At 31.4% G+C, this 15,806-nt stretch overlaps 3 protein-coding genes across 3 annotated transcripts; 1 reads left to right on the top strand and 2 right to left on the bottom strand.

Annotated features, from left to right (window-relative positions):
- Positions 1–2,117: 2,117 nt before the first annotated feature.
- LOC119609437 (nucleobindin-2) lies at positions 2,118–5,025 on the bottom strand. Its single transcript, XM_037964203.1, has 4 exons — positions 4,617–5,025; positions 3,922–4,420; positions 3,177–3,514; positions 2,118–3,107 (listed from the first exon to the last, which is right to left on the bottom strand). Exons 1-4 carry the CDS (start codon positions 4,848–4,850, stop codon positions 2,502–2,504), a joined length of 1,677 nt encoding a protein of 558 aa, XP_037820131.1. The 5' UTR covers positions 4,851–5,025; the 3' UTR covers positions 2,118–2,501.
- Positions 5,026–5,947: 922 nt separating this feature from the next.
- LOC119609441 (proteasome subunit beta type-7) lies at positions 5,948–7,255 on the bottom strand. Its single transcript, XM_037964209.1, has 4 exons — positions 7,068–7,255; positions 6,831–7,010; positions 6,280–6,751; positions 5,948–6,216 (listed from the first exon to the last, which is right to left on the bottom strand). The coding sequence occupies exons 1-4, from the start codon at positions 7,127–7,129 to the stop codon at positions 6,112–6,114; spliced, it is 819 nt and encodes a 272-aa protein (XP_037820137.1). The 5' UTR covers positions 7,130–7,255; the 3' UTR covers positions 5,948–6,111.
- A 2,864-nt stretch (positions 7,256–10,119) lies between these two features.
- Positions 10,120–15,165, top strand: LOC119609443 (39S ribosomal protein L39, mitochondrial). The gene is made up of 5 exons (XM_037964211.1): positions 10,120–10,324; positions 10,397–10,715; positions 10,790–10,890; positions 10,963–11,405; positions 14,978–15,165. Exons 1-5 carry the CDS (start codon positions 10,252–10,254, stop codon positions 15,032–15,034), a joined length of 993 nt encoding a protein of 330 aa, XP_037820139.1. The 5' UTR covers positions 10,120–10,251; the 3' UTR covers positions 15,035–15,165.
- The last annotated feature ends 641 nt before the right edge of the window (positions 15,166–15,806 follow it).

Below are 15,806 nucleotides of genomic sequence, written 5' to 3' on the forward strand. Positions count from 1 at the left end.
AATATACAAAAATGTTTAATTTCATTTTATATTGCTGTCATATTCAATCCATACACAAATTGCCTTCTTAAATACGAATAATATATTAAAAAGAGCTTGTTATAAATTTGCTTTAAACACCCGTTTATTTCTATTTTATTTTTTTATTTTTCCACCATTAAAGTTGTTGCTTAGATTATCTATATTTAAAATAACATACATATGTATTATTAATTGGCGAATCATTGGCTTGTTGTTTAAATCTCATAGTCGTTAATATATCATATTAAAACTAATCCCCAAATGATAATTAATATTTAACCCCAACAATTCAGTTTAGTTTTTATTCTTATGTATTATTTTTAAGACTTTATACTAAATAATATTTTATGCATTGATGCTGAAAAGCATATACAATAAAAACACATTAAATGAAATTGTATAAAAAAAATAATCATATCATATCTTTTATTTTATGAGAATGAATAAATTCTATATAGAATTAATTTTAAATTCGACTTTTTGATGTGCTATTTACATTTTTGAAAATATTCACTTGTTAATATTTCAGAAATTTAATTAATAATATCCTAGGTGGAAGCCAATCGTCACTCGATAAATTATAACGAATAGTCAAAATGATAATCCAAAGGAGTCAATACATGGCAATGAAATTTTTCACTAAAGTTTTTTAAGCGACTACTTTTTAGATTACTAGGGCACGGTAATGTAACGACTGTCTTTGTTCTCGCTAACAAAAGGGACACTAAAGTGTCGACTGTGTTCGTTCTCGTTTACAAGGAATACATTCGTGACGAAAGACGAATTAGAGCCGACCAGGAGGTTAAAAGTTAGTGGAAATGACTGTTATTTTTGGATGCATTGACTCTTTGTCGTAATGCTGTGATATTGATACCGCATATTTATACCGTACACCACTATAGTCTGGAGGGTATTATACGTTTGTGCCGATGTTTGTAACACCCAAAAATATTGGTTCTACATCCATCTTAAAGTATACCAGAATCACTTTCTTAGTCGATTTAGCTATGTCAGTCTGTCCGTCTGTGTGTCCATGTTAACCTTTTGCGCATGCTACAGGTCGCAATATTGAAAATTATTAAAATCGGTATATTATTTCGCATAGCCCCCATACAACCGTACCACTCATAAATAAGTTAAATGTTCTTGTATCACTCCAAATTGCAAAACTTCGTTTATATATAAGTCTTAACTATACTGCTTATTTTCGTAATTATCGGGCCTCATTTGACCCCCTCATACCTCCCATATAAAGTCCCCTTCAGTAAATGACTTAATGGTCAAAATTCGCTAATGAACACTAATATAGTATAATAGACGTAAATCCCTCTACCAAAATTTATAAGGATAAGCCCATAATAAACCCCATATAACCTCACTTTTAGAAAATACTTTTCTTTTTGTCAACAAATTCTTAAAATAATTCTGAATTAGCGTAAAAATGAAATTAAATGAGTTATTATTAAAAAATAATCAACATTTGTAATATAGTCACTGGTGCAGGGTATCATATGGCGACCATGTCCGACTATACTTACTTGTTTTCATGTGTTTTTTTTTTTCGAAGTTTGCCATATCCCCCTTATTAATGAACCATTCCAGAAAATTATAACAAACATAAAGACAGTCTGGAAGTCTGACATCACTATCTATGAATAACGATTCAGTATATACTTACATACATACATATGTATATACTTTGTAGGGTCGCAAAATTTTATTGTGGAAATTACTAACGGAATGACAAACTTATACATATACCGAAGCTGAACCAATTTTATTGAAAATTTTAAGTGATTTCGAATTCATTGGTCGTATAAACATTTTGTGGGTACATCGAGGAGAACAGAGTTTTTACGTTTTCTGTGAAATCATTTGTATTTAAGGGACCTTGAACATTTTTTTAAATGTTTGATTTTATAAAATGTTAAATAATCATTTGTATTTATGTATATGGAACTTCTTGACACTCCATTAACAAAAGTTTAAAGAAAGACAATTGTCTAAACAATCAATGAACAGGTAAATTTAAATGAAAATATGTATAATTTTTACGACCAACAACCTAAACAAAAGAAAAGAGCTACTACAATTTGCATTTCATTTAATTTATTTTTAATAAACGAAAAGAAAACAATACACAATATAAAACGGTCTTAAACATACAATATACATATATGTATAAAAATATATGATATAACTTTATAATTGTTAAAATAAATTGCATGTACATATGTATACGAGAAAAAGAGGTTATTGAAATATTAAAAAAAACAAATGCAGATATTATACAATTTTGAGATGACAAATGAAATGTATACGTATGTTTTTAGTTTAGCTTGAAAAAATCACAACTTATTATTAGAAAATGTCAATATTTAGAGTAAGTAAACAGTACATATGAATACAAGATGAATGAAATTTCTTTAGACAATTTTTTCAAGTTATGAATTCATTGAAGAACTTAAGCTTGAATGATTTTAATGCTTTTGTGGAATGTTGTTTGCCTGTTGTTGCACATTATTTATTGGTTGTTGTGGTATAGCATTATTTATTGGCTGCTGTTGCTGCTGCTGTTGCTGTGGAATGTTGTTATTAGCTACAGGCTGCTGTTGTTGGGGAGCTGGATTGTTAACAACAGGTTGTTGCTGAGTGGGAGAATTACTTGCAACAGGTTGTTGTTGTTGAGGGGGTAAGTTATTAACAATAGGTTGCTGTTGTTGTTGAGGTGGCAAATTATTTACAACGGGTTGTGGTTGCTGCTGGTATTGTTGTTGTTGTTGAGCTGGTATTTGCTGATATACTTGATTTTGATTTAATTGAACAGGTTGTCCTTGGAATTGTTGTTGCTGTTGTTGATATTGTTGCTGTTGTTGTTGTTGCTGCTGATATTGATGCTGCTGGTATTGTTGTTGTTGCTGATGATACTGCTGTTGTTGTTGCATGTGCTGTTGTTGGGGATCTTGATAATGCATTTGTGGTTGCTGTTGATAACCGGAAGGATGTTGTTGTTGTTGTCCAGTTTGATATGCCGTATTTGGATCATGTGCATAATAGCCCTGTGGCATATTTGGATGTGGAGGAAGCTACAAGTCAAAAAAATCATATTAATCTTTCAAACCTAATTCTAATAACATTTAAATATTGAAATATACCAATCCTTGTGCAATCATTCGATCAATTTCCTCCTTTCTTCTCCGTTCGAATTCTAAATATTCTTCGTGCGTATATTGAGGTTGTTCATCAATGGTCTGCCATTCTGGATCTCTATTATATTCGTCCCGCTTTGTTTGTTCCAAAAATTCTTGGAAACTTATTAAACCATCACGATTGGTATCAGTTTCTTGGAAAACGTGTTCACGCATACGTTCCATTTCTTCAGCACGTTCACGCATATCATCTTCGGGTAAGCCAGACTGGTATACTTTATCCAATTCTTTAACAAACAGCGCTTTAACTTCGGTTTCATCCCAAAAACCATTACCATCGACATCTGAAATGAAAAATTAATTAGATTTAACCTATAAATGAACAATATGAATAATATAACAAATTCTTATTTATTTGACTAGTAATGTCACCATTATTTCTGGAACCAGTTCTTTGAAAAAAATATATTTGCGAAAAGTTATAGTTTATAGTTAGTTAAAGGCTTCTTAATATTCTTTGGGTAAAATATTACTTTAATAGCTTTAACATAACTTTTCCAACGTAACTTAGAATTATTAATATCGCAATGTCACCAGTTGTACTCAAAATTCAGTTACAAATATTGAACTAAACTAACAAACACATAAAGTAAATATCATTGCAAGTTTTTTGTAGTCAGGTCTAGATGTTAAATATTTGTCTATGCTATAGATAGATCTATTAAGTACTTTTTTATAATAACATTCTTACCATGAATCATAAAGAATGTATGAGGATCAAAATCTTGTTTATCCATATGATCCTGTTTCTCCCACACTTCTTCCAATTGCGCTTTATTTCCAGGGTGATGTACTTTCTCATGTTTCTTGTGTTTTTCCTGTAAGGCTTTTTGTTCTTCTTCGAATTTTTTACGTTGTTCTTCGTCTAATTCCTTCTTAATCATTTCTTTCTCAAATTCTTTTTGCATTTCGTACTCTTTAAACTCGGCCTGTCTCTTACGATCGGCTTCGGCCAAATCTTCAGCAGTTTTCTTAATCAATTTCTTTAAATCTTCGATTTCGAATGTATGTTCATTAGCATGATCCAAATGCTGGTTGATTTTCAAGTGTTCGCGATCGATTTCATTTTCCAATTCGTACTCCTTTTTCGCTAAAGTACGTAAACGTTCCAATTCGCGGCGTTTGATTTCATCCAATTTTGTGCGTACATGATGATTCACATAGTCTAATTCTTGGGCAATTTTACCACTCTGTAATGTAATTAATATATTAGAATTGGGAATAAAAGGCCAATTAAAATTAAATTTTAAAATCCCCAAGGTATTTCCCCCTGACTCATTTTCGTCACAGATATTGAATCAGAGTAGCTATTATGATAATGTTCTTTATATCTGATTTGTTGATTTAAAGGACACAATCAAAAGCTCATATTCTATAAATACTTACACGTATATCAGCCTCTGGAGCTTTGTCTAATTTCTTGCGAAATTCTGGATCACTTTCCAATGCTTCAACGACCTCTTTTAAATAACGTTCATATTCCAAAGCTGTCTCAACATCAGGCGATTCGGGAGTACTTGTTTCTTCTTTTTTCTCGTCTTTTTTTGTTTTGGTTACTGGTAGTGCACAACTTAAGAGTATGCAACTCCCAATAAGGAGTATTGTTATGGTTGTTTTCATTTCGACTAATATCGTTTCGATGCGATGTTTACTTTAATTGTGTAATATTTATACGGAATTTGTTTTTTGCTCTAAAATTTACAAACAATTGTGCAAATATTTAACACGAAGTCAGGTTTTGTGTTTTTGTCTTATTCCAGAAATTCAAGAACTTCTGACGTGTCCGAGACTACAAAGACAATAGGCCGTTTTTACACAGTAAGTAGTCACATCTCTAGTAAAGTAGCATTTACACGATATGTTTTTTTAGGTTTTTGTAAAGAGCTATGGCCTTACATCAAACTGCCTCTTCACATTTATGAGTGTTGGTAAAATCCTGTTTTGCTTAGTACAGCCACACATCAATTTTTTTTTTATCAAATTTCATCTTAAATTTGTTTTTAAAATAACGTTTATTTAGATATGCGTTGCTAATATACCGTTTGCAAGGCGGTAAATTACTGGTATTTTGCGTTCGTAATGATGTTTGTAATATCCAAATATAATAGACCTACATCCACTATAATGTATAACAATCGGCACAGAATCACTTTCAGAGTCGATTTAATTTTGGCCATCCGTCTGTGTGTCCAAGTAAACTTAGTGCGCAAGAACAGGTCGAAATTTTAAAGATAAATTAAATATATTAGTATGTATCTCTACTGAAAATGGCACAACTAAGTATAAATGATATTACCCATTTTTATAATGACCGGTCCTTATTTTATCCTGGCCCCGTAGAAATTAACCCTCATATAATTACTTGGAAGTCCATAATTCACTTTCCTACAAGAAATTAATGACCGATACATCCCTACAAGATCAGTGACTGTTAAAATATTAATTATTGTTGTTGCAAAGTCGCACGTAAACAAAAGCTTCTATCAAGTTTTCCATAGAACTTGATAGAAACTTTATTCTACGCAATGGTCGATATTTCCTTAAACCGTGTCAGTCAAATGACCGTTTAATTGGCTGTCACTGCTCTTGTCGGGTTATATGCTCTAGTATCATAATTTATATATTGTATGTAGGTATATATAGAAAAGGCAGAGATAAAAAATCGTCCTAAATATCATGGACCTAGGAACTCTACATTTATAAAACTCCGTCTTTAGTTTCATTAGTAAGGAAATGGAGAATTAAAATTCAAAATTCCCAAAAAAAGTTCCTCCAACGTTTATAGCATTTATTTAATTAAAAGAAATTGTACAAAAAAAACTAATTTTATAAATTGTTTTTTCTTTCAGTATGTTAAAGTATGTTAAAATATATTAAAAATTTAAGCAGTTTCCATAGGTACAAATTGGACCTCTTCAGTTATATCGAATTGCTTAATTTTTGTATCCAAAACAGCAGTTGTTCCCAATTTGAAAGCATAATTTAGCTAAATAAAATTGAGAGTAAATTTAATATTTTATTAAAATTTAATTAACAGATGTAAACATACCTGTCTTTCTCCCTTTTTGTTGGCCAATTCATAATTGCGCAAGTATTCAGTGGAATCCTTGCGAATTACACATAAATCAATATTGGAACCAGAACCTAAATCATTAAAGACACCAGCCGCAATTGCATCACGCACCAACTTTTTACCCTCTTCTTCAGTCATATCGGGTTTCCAGCGTGCTTCAAAAACTGCCATGGCAGCCAAGCTACCAGAGCCCATAGTGACATAAGGCAATTTGTCTGTCGAACCATGAGGATGTATGGAATAAATATATGAGCCGGTTTTGTCGACACCTCCCAAGACCAAAGCAGCACTAATATGGCCTTGGTAACGGAATAACATTTGTTTCAACAAAGTGTTTGCTGCCACCACTGGTACTTGACGTCCGGTATTAAGACGATGTAATTCCAATTGTGAAGCAATCATATCGGTGGTCATTTCAGTATCTGCAGCTGTACCAGCACCGCAGCAGCTAATGGAAACAAAATTAAAAAATAAATATATTGGAGAACAAAACAATTTTCCATATTTTTATGCGTTTTTATACGTACTACATATTTTTGGCTAAATAATGAATTTTAGAACAATTTTTATCAGAGACAATGGGACCCTCGGTTGCACGCGTATCAGCCCCTAAAATTACACCATCCTTAAAGACAATGCCTGCAATAGTGGTACCAGTTTTAACAGTCTTGGGAGCTTGGAACCCATTCCTCAAAAGATCAGCGTTTCTGTGTGAATCAATTAAATTTGATAAAAAAAATCCCATACAAAATTACACATTTTACCTTTTGCAGTTTTCAAAATTGAAACCAGATTTTGGTACGTCTCTAGTTAGTTCCAATTGCATTTTAATATATTATTTAGAAATATTTGTGAAAATTAAAAGTTTTTGCAGACAATTGTTAAATTTGCAAGCGGCGGAATGACAAAACACAATTTTTTGTTTGACATTTAATAATTATTGTTCAGTGGCAGCGTTGTCAACTTAGTGCTTTTAGCACTGATTTTAGTGCTTTTAAAAATTTTCGACTCGGAAAAATTTCGAGTTAGTGTGTAGTGCTTTTTTTAGTCCTTTTTCAATAACTTTGGTGGCAATAAATTTAGTATCGAAACAGTAACATCTATATATGTATTATGAAATATTAGCTGTTAAGCCTGTCCCTGCCAGGCAAGAAAAATCACAAAGAATGTTTTTTTCAAAATCAAAGGATGATAAATGAAAATAGAATACAAATAAACTTAATTAGAGTTTTCATTTAAAGACTTAAGTTTCCCATTGTGCAAGTGTGCAAGTTTATTCGACTTGTTCAAATTCTGTTCAATTACTATACTTGTAAACATTTTAAAACTATGTCAACGAATTTAAAAAATAAAAAATAATTATTTAAACAAAAAATGTGAATATTCAAGTGCTTAAGTTAAAAAGTGATCACTACAGAGCGGTTCTATTAAATGCACAATAAGACTGTTCAAGAGTGCCAGTCTAAATAGTCGCTTAAATTTATAAGTGTTGTGCAAATCAATTCCCATACAATTCAAGTTTACTTAATTAATAATTAATTATCGAAATAGTACAAAAATGTTTAAATTCAAATTTATTTTAATATTTTTTTTGTTTTATTAGACCAACAAAATTAGTCGGAAAAATTAGCAAACTGGGGAAATTTAGATAGCTTTATTTCGGTATTAGGGGTCAAAGGTTACAAAAATCATTTTTTTACAATTATTTTGCTTATTGTGATTCCCACGACTCCAGATGATGAATACATTTCTGTTGACAATTAAATTTTCAATATTTTAGTTGAAGACTATTTTTGCATATCATTAGTTATTTTCGCATTATTTTTCCATTGCACTAATATTTTAAAATAAAACAAGTAAGAGTGCTATATTCGGCTGTGCCGAATCTTATATACCCTTCACCATAGTGTATTTAAATAATATAAATTTTATAAAATTTAAATTTATGTACCTATTTAATTTTCCCGATTATATCATTATTATAGCAATAGCAAAATAAAATGAACAACAACAACGATAAACGAAATAAACACTAAAAAAACAAAATACACAAGGCAGTAAAACCAACAGACATCCAAACATACGAAACGAAATACACAAAAAAACAAAAACGCAATGAAACCAACATACGAAACTGTACACCAACAAAAACAATATACACAAGGTAATGAAACACACAGCCATCCAAACATACAAAACTGAATAGACCAAGAAACAAAAACAATATACACAAGGCAATGAAACACACAGCCATCCAAACATTCGAAACTGAATACACCAAGAAACAAAAACAATATACACATGCCAATGAAACACACAGGCATCCAAACATGTGAATCGAAATACTCAATGAATAAGCAGTGTTGTTGTTGCTTATTAATCAAAACATGAAAAAAATTGTCTATTTTTATGAAATTTCCAGAGGTTGTCTCGGATTTTTGCTTATATCTCCGTCATTTATGGACCGATTTTGCTGATTTTAAATAGCGATCTTCTCGAAAGCATGTCTAACAGAATTATTGAAGATTCGGATCTCGCCGATATCTGGGGTCCTCTAAAAACTGTTTTAACAGACAGACGGACAGACAGACGGACATGGCTTAATCGACTCTGCTATCTATAAGGATCCAGAATATACATATATACTTTATAGGGTCGGAAAATTATATTATAGAAATTACAAACGGAATGACAAACTTATATATACCCTTCTCACGAAGGTGAAGGGTATAAAAACGAAGCATTGGTTTATTGGAATAAAATCTATTAGAATTTGTATCACTTTTGCAGAAAAATGTAAATGTATAATTATTTGTGGAATACTACCCAGTTATTTCATACATTACTTGGCAGTGAGTGATTGTTATCAACAACATTAATTTTTTCAATAGAATTTGTAACCAATTGTCTAGAGCGTGTGTATAATTTGGAATTAGTTAATGGTTCTAATTCTAGTCGATATTAGAAGTTTTTTGAAAAATTATTGTTTTTTAAATTTTTGTAAAAACCATTCCAAATAGCACGATTAAATATCTTGTTAATGGAGCATTGAGTAACAGAAAAGGCTAATAAACATAGGAAATTACTGTAATGCCGATTTTAAATACAGAAAAATGGGGTAAGTACTTTTTAATCAGTTATTTTATGGTTTTCGTCGAGCAAAACCCGGATAGGTAAAGATTTTTCTGATTTCTCCAGATTTTTTAACTTTTCCACAAAATGTGTAAAAATTTTAAAATTTTAGCACACTTAGATCAGACTTTTGGAAACCTATTCAGGATCTTCATACATAAATTGTGTTTCCTTTTCATAATCGATCTAATTGACATTGCTGATGGAGCAAATTGTGTTTTAACGTTTCGGGTAATAGACACATTTAATACAAAAGCCCAAATATGTCTGTATAACATTTTTTATCCCATACAAATGTAAGAACAAAAAATATATTTCCAACATTGAAAAAATAGAATTATTTTCGCTTCTTCGGAAGTCTCTAAACATCATATCCTTCAGAAGGTAAAAAATTCAATTAGTGCTGCTTTTGAAGTGGTGATTCTTTTGGAAGTACTTCGTTTTATTTTTGCATGGTGCTTTTGTAGAATTATAATAAATTCGTTAGTTTGATTGGGTAAAAATTTTTGAAGCAAAAATTGGGAAATCGGCACTTTACTATTTTGAAGGCAAAATATCGGCAAATCTGGCAGGCCTGCTCGGTATCCGTTTTTATTTAAAATCGTTGAAAATTTAAAAATTAGAGGTATTTCAGAACTTTGCCGGCTTAGAGTTAATTTTACGCCGCCGGCTATATTTTTAATGTCAGTCGCCGCCACCGTTAATATTTGTCGGCGCAGGGCTCTGTTTTATAATTTGACCAATTTATTCGACAAATATAATTTATTATAAATATCAATTAAAATTGTTAAAATAAAATAGTTAAATTCGCAAACTATGTCAGTTGTACAGCAAATGAAACCTTTAGTTTGGAATACTCTAGCAAAGTGGCAAAAAATAAACAATATTCGTAAGTTTTTATTATAACACCACCGGCATGAGGTAACCTTATAATCTACAAAGTAATTGGATTTTTTCGCAGGTTTATTTTCGAATGCCTCTATTGAGCGCAGAAATGATCTGTTTACCAAAGAACAGAAAAGACAACGAGAGTTAGTGGGTCGTATTGAAAAAATTGAGGTACGTTATTTAGGACTCCCAGAAGATGTTACCCTTATTATGAACCGTGATCTATCCACACCATATAATTGTGCTCAGCATCTGTCCGAGGGCCACTGTAAACGTTCAGCTCTAGCTTTAATAGATGGCAATGTGCCCTGGGATATGCACAGACCATTGCCTGACAATTGCACTTTACAACTTTTAAACTTTACTGTTGCAGATCCACATGTGGTTAACAAGTAAGTTTTTTGTACTGTTCTCTTAATTCATATGTGATTGTATATATTAAATTATGTTATTTTTTATTTTCAAGGGCATTTTGGCGTACCTGCAGTTTTATGCTAGGAGCTGCTTTACAAAATGCTTTCAAGGAGGAAGCTCGTTTACAATTGCATAGTTTTCCTGGGCCAAATAGTATGTATATATAGAACAAAAATTTTATTTCAGTATTTCCATATTCTCACTTTTTATATCATTGTAATTTAGTAAAATCTGGTAGTTTCGTTCACGATATTGTGTTGGGCTCTAAGACATGGAAAGCTTCCAACGAAGAATTACGTGCCTTATCAGCAGAAATGATAAAATTGGCCGCTAAAGACCTTAAACTTGAACGTCTAGAAGTGAACAATGAATTGGCTTTGGAAATGTTTAAAGATTCGCGTTACAAGAGTGAGCAACTTCCAAGTATTTCACAACAAAATCATGGTCGTGTTGTTCTTTATCGCATGGGAAAACATATCGATATTTCAAGAGGTCCTATGGTAGCTTCTTCACGTTTTCTTGGCAAATGTACAGTGACCGCTGCCCATAAACTTGCCGATGAAGGAGCTAGCGATGCATTGTACAGAATGCAAGGTGTAGCTTTACCTGTTGGATTTGTTTTGAATCACGTTGCCTACGGATCACTTGAAGATCGTGCTAGAAAATTGGTATGTATAACTTAAAATATTTAAACATTCTATGATTTGACATTTTTATGACCCTATTCGTAATATTTAAAGTTTTCGGCATTTACTCTAAACACAATCTTTAATTTATTAATACAAAAATTAGAAATTTTTGTTGTAAACAAATGTTATTGTTTAACCCACGATATTTACTCAGAGGAGAAGCAAGGATAGTAATGTTGTTTATCAATGTGTATGAATCTCTTTGACTCCACGTTACTTGCCACGCAAACACAACCACTATTATCATCATAACTACAAACAGCTTCAGTTGCTTTAAACTATTTAAATCTTGAAGTAATTCTCTTAGCCATATTAATTCATATAGTGCAGAGCTTAAGGTCACGTCTTCAGCTTCATTCGATGATGTTGAACTTTTTGCTGTTTTTTACTTGACCATGACACTGTAATTCATAAATTTTAAAGATGTAACCTATAACAGACTTTAGATCTGTTATATCCCTTGCCCAATGGTCGTCAATTGTAGTAGTTTTTAGATTTTCTATTGACCTCAATCAGTAAATCTTAAATCTATCTATATATATAAAAGAATGTGTGTTTGTTTGTATGTTTGTATGTTTGAACGTTATAGACTACTAAATGGCTGAACCGATTTTCTTCAAATTTTCACTGCGTTTCCTGTATGTCTGGAATAGGTATAGGCTACTTTTTATTTTTAAATCCCAAGTGGGCGAGGAGCCATTCCCATATTAAGAAAATATTAAATCCGTATATTTGAGATCATATAACAGTTACAGTCCTCAAATTTTGTCGGAGCAACTTTAGTGTCAATATGATTATGTAGGACAAAAAGTAGACGGAATAGTATTAGGGGGCGTGGCACCTCCCATATAAATTAAATACAAAAATTCGTTTATCTTGGAAACTATTACAGTTAGAATCTTAAAATTTTGCACGAATAATTTTTACATCCTTTTAAACATTTTGGGTAATAAATTGGCGGACTACCCATGAGGGGAGCGGCACCTCCCATATTAATTAAATACAAAATTCGTTTATCTGGGAAACTAATGGAACAAAATTCTTCAAATTTTGCACGAAGAACTTAAATATTCATCTGAACATTTTGGAGGAACAAAAAGCGGACTTACATCTGGAGGGGGCTTAAAGCCCCCATATGAGTTAAATAGAAAAATTCGTATATCTGAGAAACTATTAGAACATTTGAGTATAACGGGCGGACTTTTAATGGGGAACTTGGCACCTCCCATATGAATTAAATATAACATTTCGTTTATCTGGGAAACTAATAGAACTTGATTCTTAAAATTTTGCACAAATTACTTTAATATTCATCTGAACATTTGGAGGAAAAAGTACGGACTTTAATCCTGGGAGCTTGAAGCCTCCACATGAATCAAATAGAAAAATTCGTATATCGTATATCTTCAAATTTTATATGAAGAACTTTGGCATTCATGTGAACATTTAGATCATAACGGGCGGACTTTCAATGGGTGGCTTGGCACAACATATATGAATTAAATACAAAATTTCGTGTGTCTTGGAAGCTCGTATATTATTCAAATTTTTCATAAATAGATAGAAATTGGCGATAGATAGAAACTGGCGAACTTGCAATAATTTGCTTGACATCTCTCATATGTAACATATTATAAATCTGGAAAACTATTGGTACATATTGCTTTTAGGGTAGCAAAGCACACTGGGTATAGCTAGTAATATAAAAAACTTCGTTTTCAGTTTGTCAATACTTGGTATAAAGACAATAATCTTGTATGGAACGTTTGAAATCTGAACTTACTTTATCATTCTAGTCCATAGAATGATTCATGTAGTCGACAAGATAAACCTTTTCCAGCTGTCAAGCATTCGGGTACAGCCATAAAGATTTCCTCTTTAAGAAGGCTGTTTTTATGTACAATTGATGAAGGAGCAGATTTTTCTTCGACGCAATAGCTAGTCCAATACGTATGGTTGTAAGTTTTGCCACAGGCGCATACGCATCGTAGTAGTATATCCCATATTTTTGTAAAAAACCTTTTTACAAACAAGCTGTCTTTGCATCGTATAGGATTTCCATTCTCATCACACTTAATTTTTAAATATCAATCTGGACTTCAGTAGCATTGTATTTTTCGGAGGTTTAATAAGAACCTAGACTTTATTAGATTGTATTAATTTTAACTTTTCATCAATAGCGTTCCATCATTAGTCAGCATCTGATCTAACAGAAATGTCCAAATATTTATTAAGTTCTCTTAAACAATTAAATGTTTCGACAGAGGCCAAATTACTCGTAAAATAGTCTATAAATCTAATAGGGGACCTTCGTTATCTACCACTTCTTCTGACTTCCCGGATTTCCTCATCACAAATTTGTACAGTGATTCTTCGGACTCATCAGTAAAATATTTTCTTCATTAAATACGGGATCAGTAACAGGAACACTATTAACAATATCTTCTTCCCCTTCTTGCTTGTCATGGCTTAACACAATTGTAATTCGTTAATTTACTTTAGAACGGATAACTAGTTTTATCGAATTTAACATCTCTGGTGGTAACAGTCTTATTTGCCTTCATATTCCACATTTTACATCCGTTAGACATGTTTCTTCTATTCTGTTTATGTATCCATGCAAAAGGCTTTGCATCCAAATATTCTTGGTTTGAAACCGAACCACATTTCAACAGGAGTGACGTTATCATCTACATGAACACCAGCAGGGGGATCTTTAACACAAACATTTTTCGGCATATGCCAAAAGTACGAACTTTTTCAACTAACGTTCTATTAAAACGTTCAAATACGCCATATTGATGTTGATAGTAAGCAATTGTTTCTTCTAGTTGAATGCCTTTTGATTTGTACCATTTCCATTGCTCCTTGGAGTTGTACTTACGTCCTTGATGTACAGTTAACTTTGAAATTGACAAACCAATCTTAGCTGTAGCCATTGCTTCGTACTCCACCAATTTCTCGAAAACGTAAGACATCTTATTAATAGCATAAATTACTGCAAAGTGGGACCAATGGGTCCACAGACATCTGAATGCGCCCTTTCAAGAGGACGACCAATAGCATGTTCCATTAAAAGGATGCCGACAGTGTTTACCTTTTCACAAACTTCGCAAAAATCTAATTTTTCAGCTTTGAAATTTGTTCCATCTATCATTTTCTTACTGCCAAATCATTTTATGCTAAAGCTTTACATCAGCTTGATTAGACAAATTTGCAGAATGTTGCTCCAATTGAAAAGTGATTTCATAAAGGCTTTCTTTTATGTATCCCACCATTTTTGCATATATAAGCCGAGTCCTTACTGAATTTCACCTCAATACTGTTATTTTCGCCCTAAATGATTAGCCGTTAAGTATTAATCACCTTTATCAATATTTATTCGAATTGGACTATCAATATCATTTAATTTTTTTTTTCTAGATTATCACTTGAACCACAATCTAATTCTAAAATTATTGTTGATTTCAAGTTTTTACTTTCCTCTTTTGCACAGTTAAAGGATCTAAATTAGTTAAATTTATAAATAATAAATGTTCTTTCTCTTTCAGAATCCTGCTCGTCAACCAAATGAACCATTCGAAGAATTGCATACGCAAATGGCTTAATTTGTTCTCTAATGAAATAAGTCTTAATATTTTTAAGTTGTATCATTTGTATTATGTTATATACGACTGTACATTTTACTTATTTAGGTAAACAATTGTTATTTTGAAATAAAAAATTAAAAAAGAAAAGATATTCACGTGTTTCCTTTTGGTAAATATTCAATTAAATGAGTTTAAAAACTTTCGTAACGTGTTATATGGCTATTTAATCTAAAAACTAAAAACAAATAAAAAATAGTCTTTGATATTTACGTATTTGTGTTATTAATCCAAATTCAATGCACAGATCTAACAAATCAAACTGTTGTCATGTGTCACCATTATTCGTATAAATTAACTTTTCACAGAAAAATGTTCCGCTAATTACTTAAAACGACAAACATCAACAATATTTTTTGTCAATGTTTGCATTTATCTTTATAACTTGAAAGTATTTCTCAAACACAATTCTTCTAAATATTAAGTGCACTCGGAAAATGTTGATGGTAATCAGATACTTTATTATCTGGCGTAACTGTTATTAAATTATAGATATATAACACAAATTACAAATATTTATGATATAAATCTAGAAATATTTTGTAAAATAAACAAAGCCGTTAGATTTATTATAAAATCTGTAAATCTAGAAAAGACTTGAATTAACTTTTAATAAAATTTTGCATAATTTTGTGAACTTTTGATTTCTCTAACATCATTCATTGCCTTTCTTAGCAAAATTCTTTTAGTGTAAATTTTATTTCGCTATATTAATTTTCTCTTGTTTACGTTT

The sequence above is a fragment of the Lucilia sericata genome, unplaced genomic scaffold, assembly GCF_015586225.1.
Source record: "Lucilia sericata isolate MDLA Ls3-8-SP2 unplaced genomic scaffold, ASM1558622v1 Contig000981F_arrow, whole genome shotgun sequence".
Lineage (NCBI taxonomy): Eukaryota > Metazoa > Arthropoda > Insecta > Diptera > Calliphoridae > Lucilia > Lucilia sericata.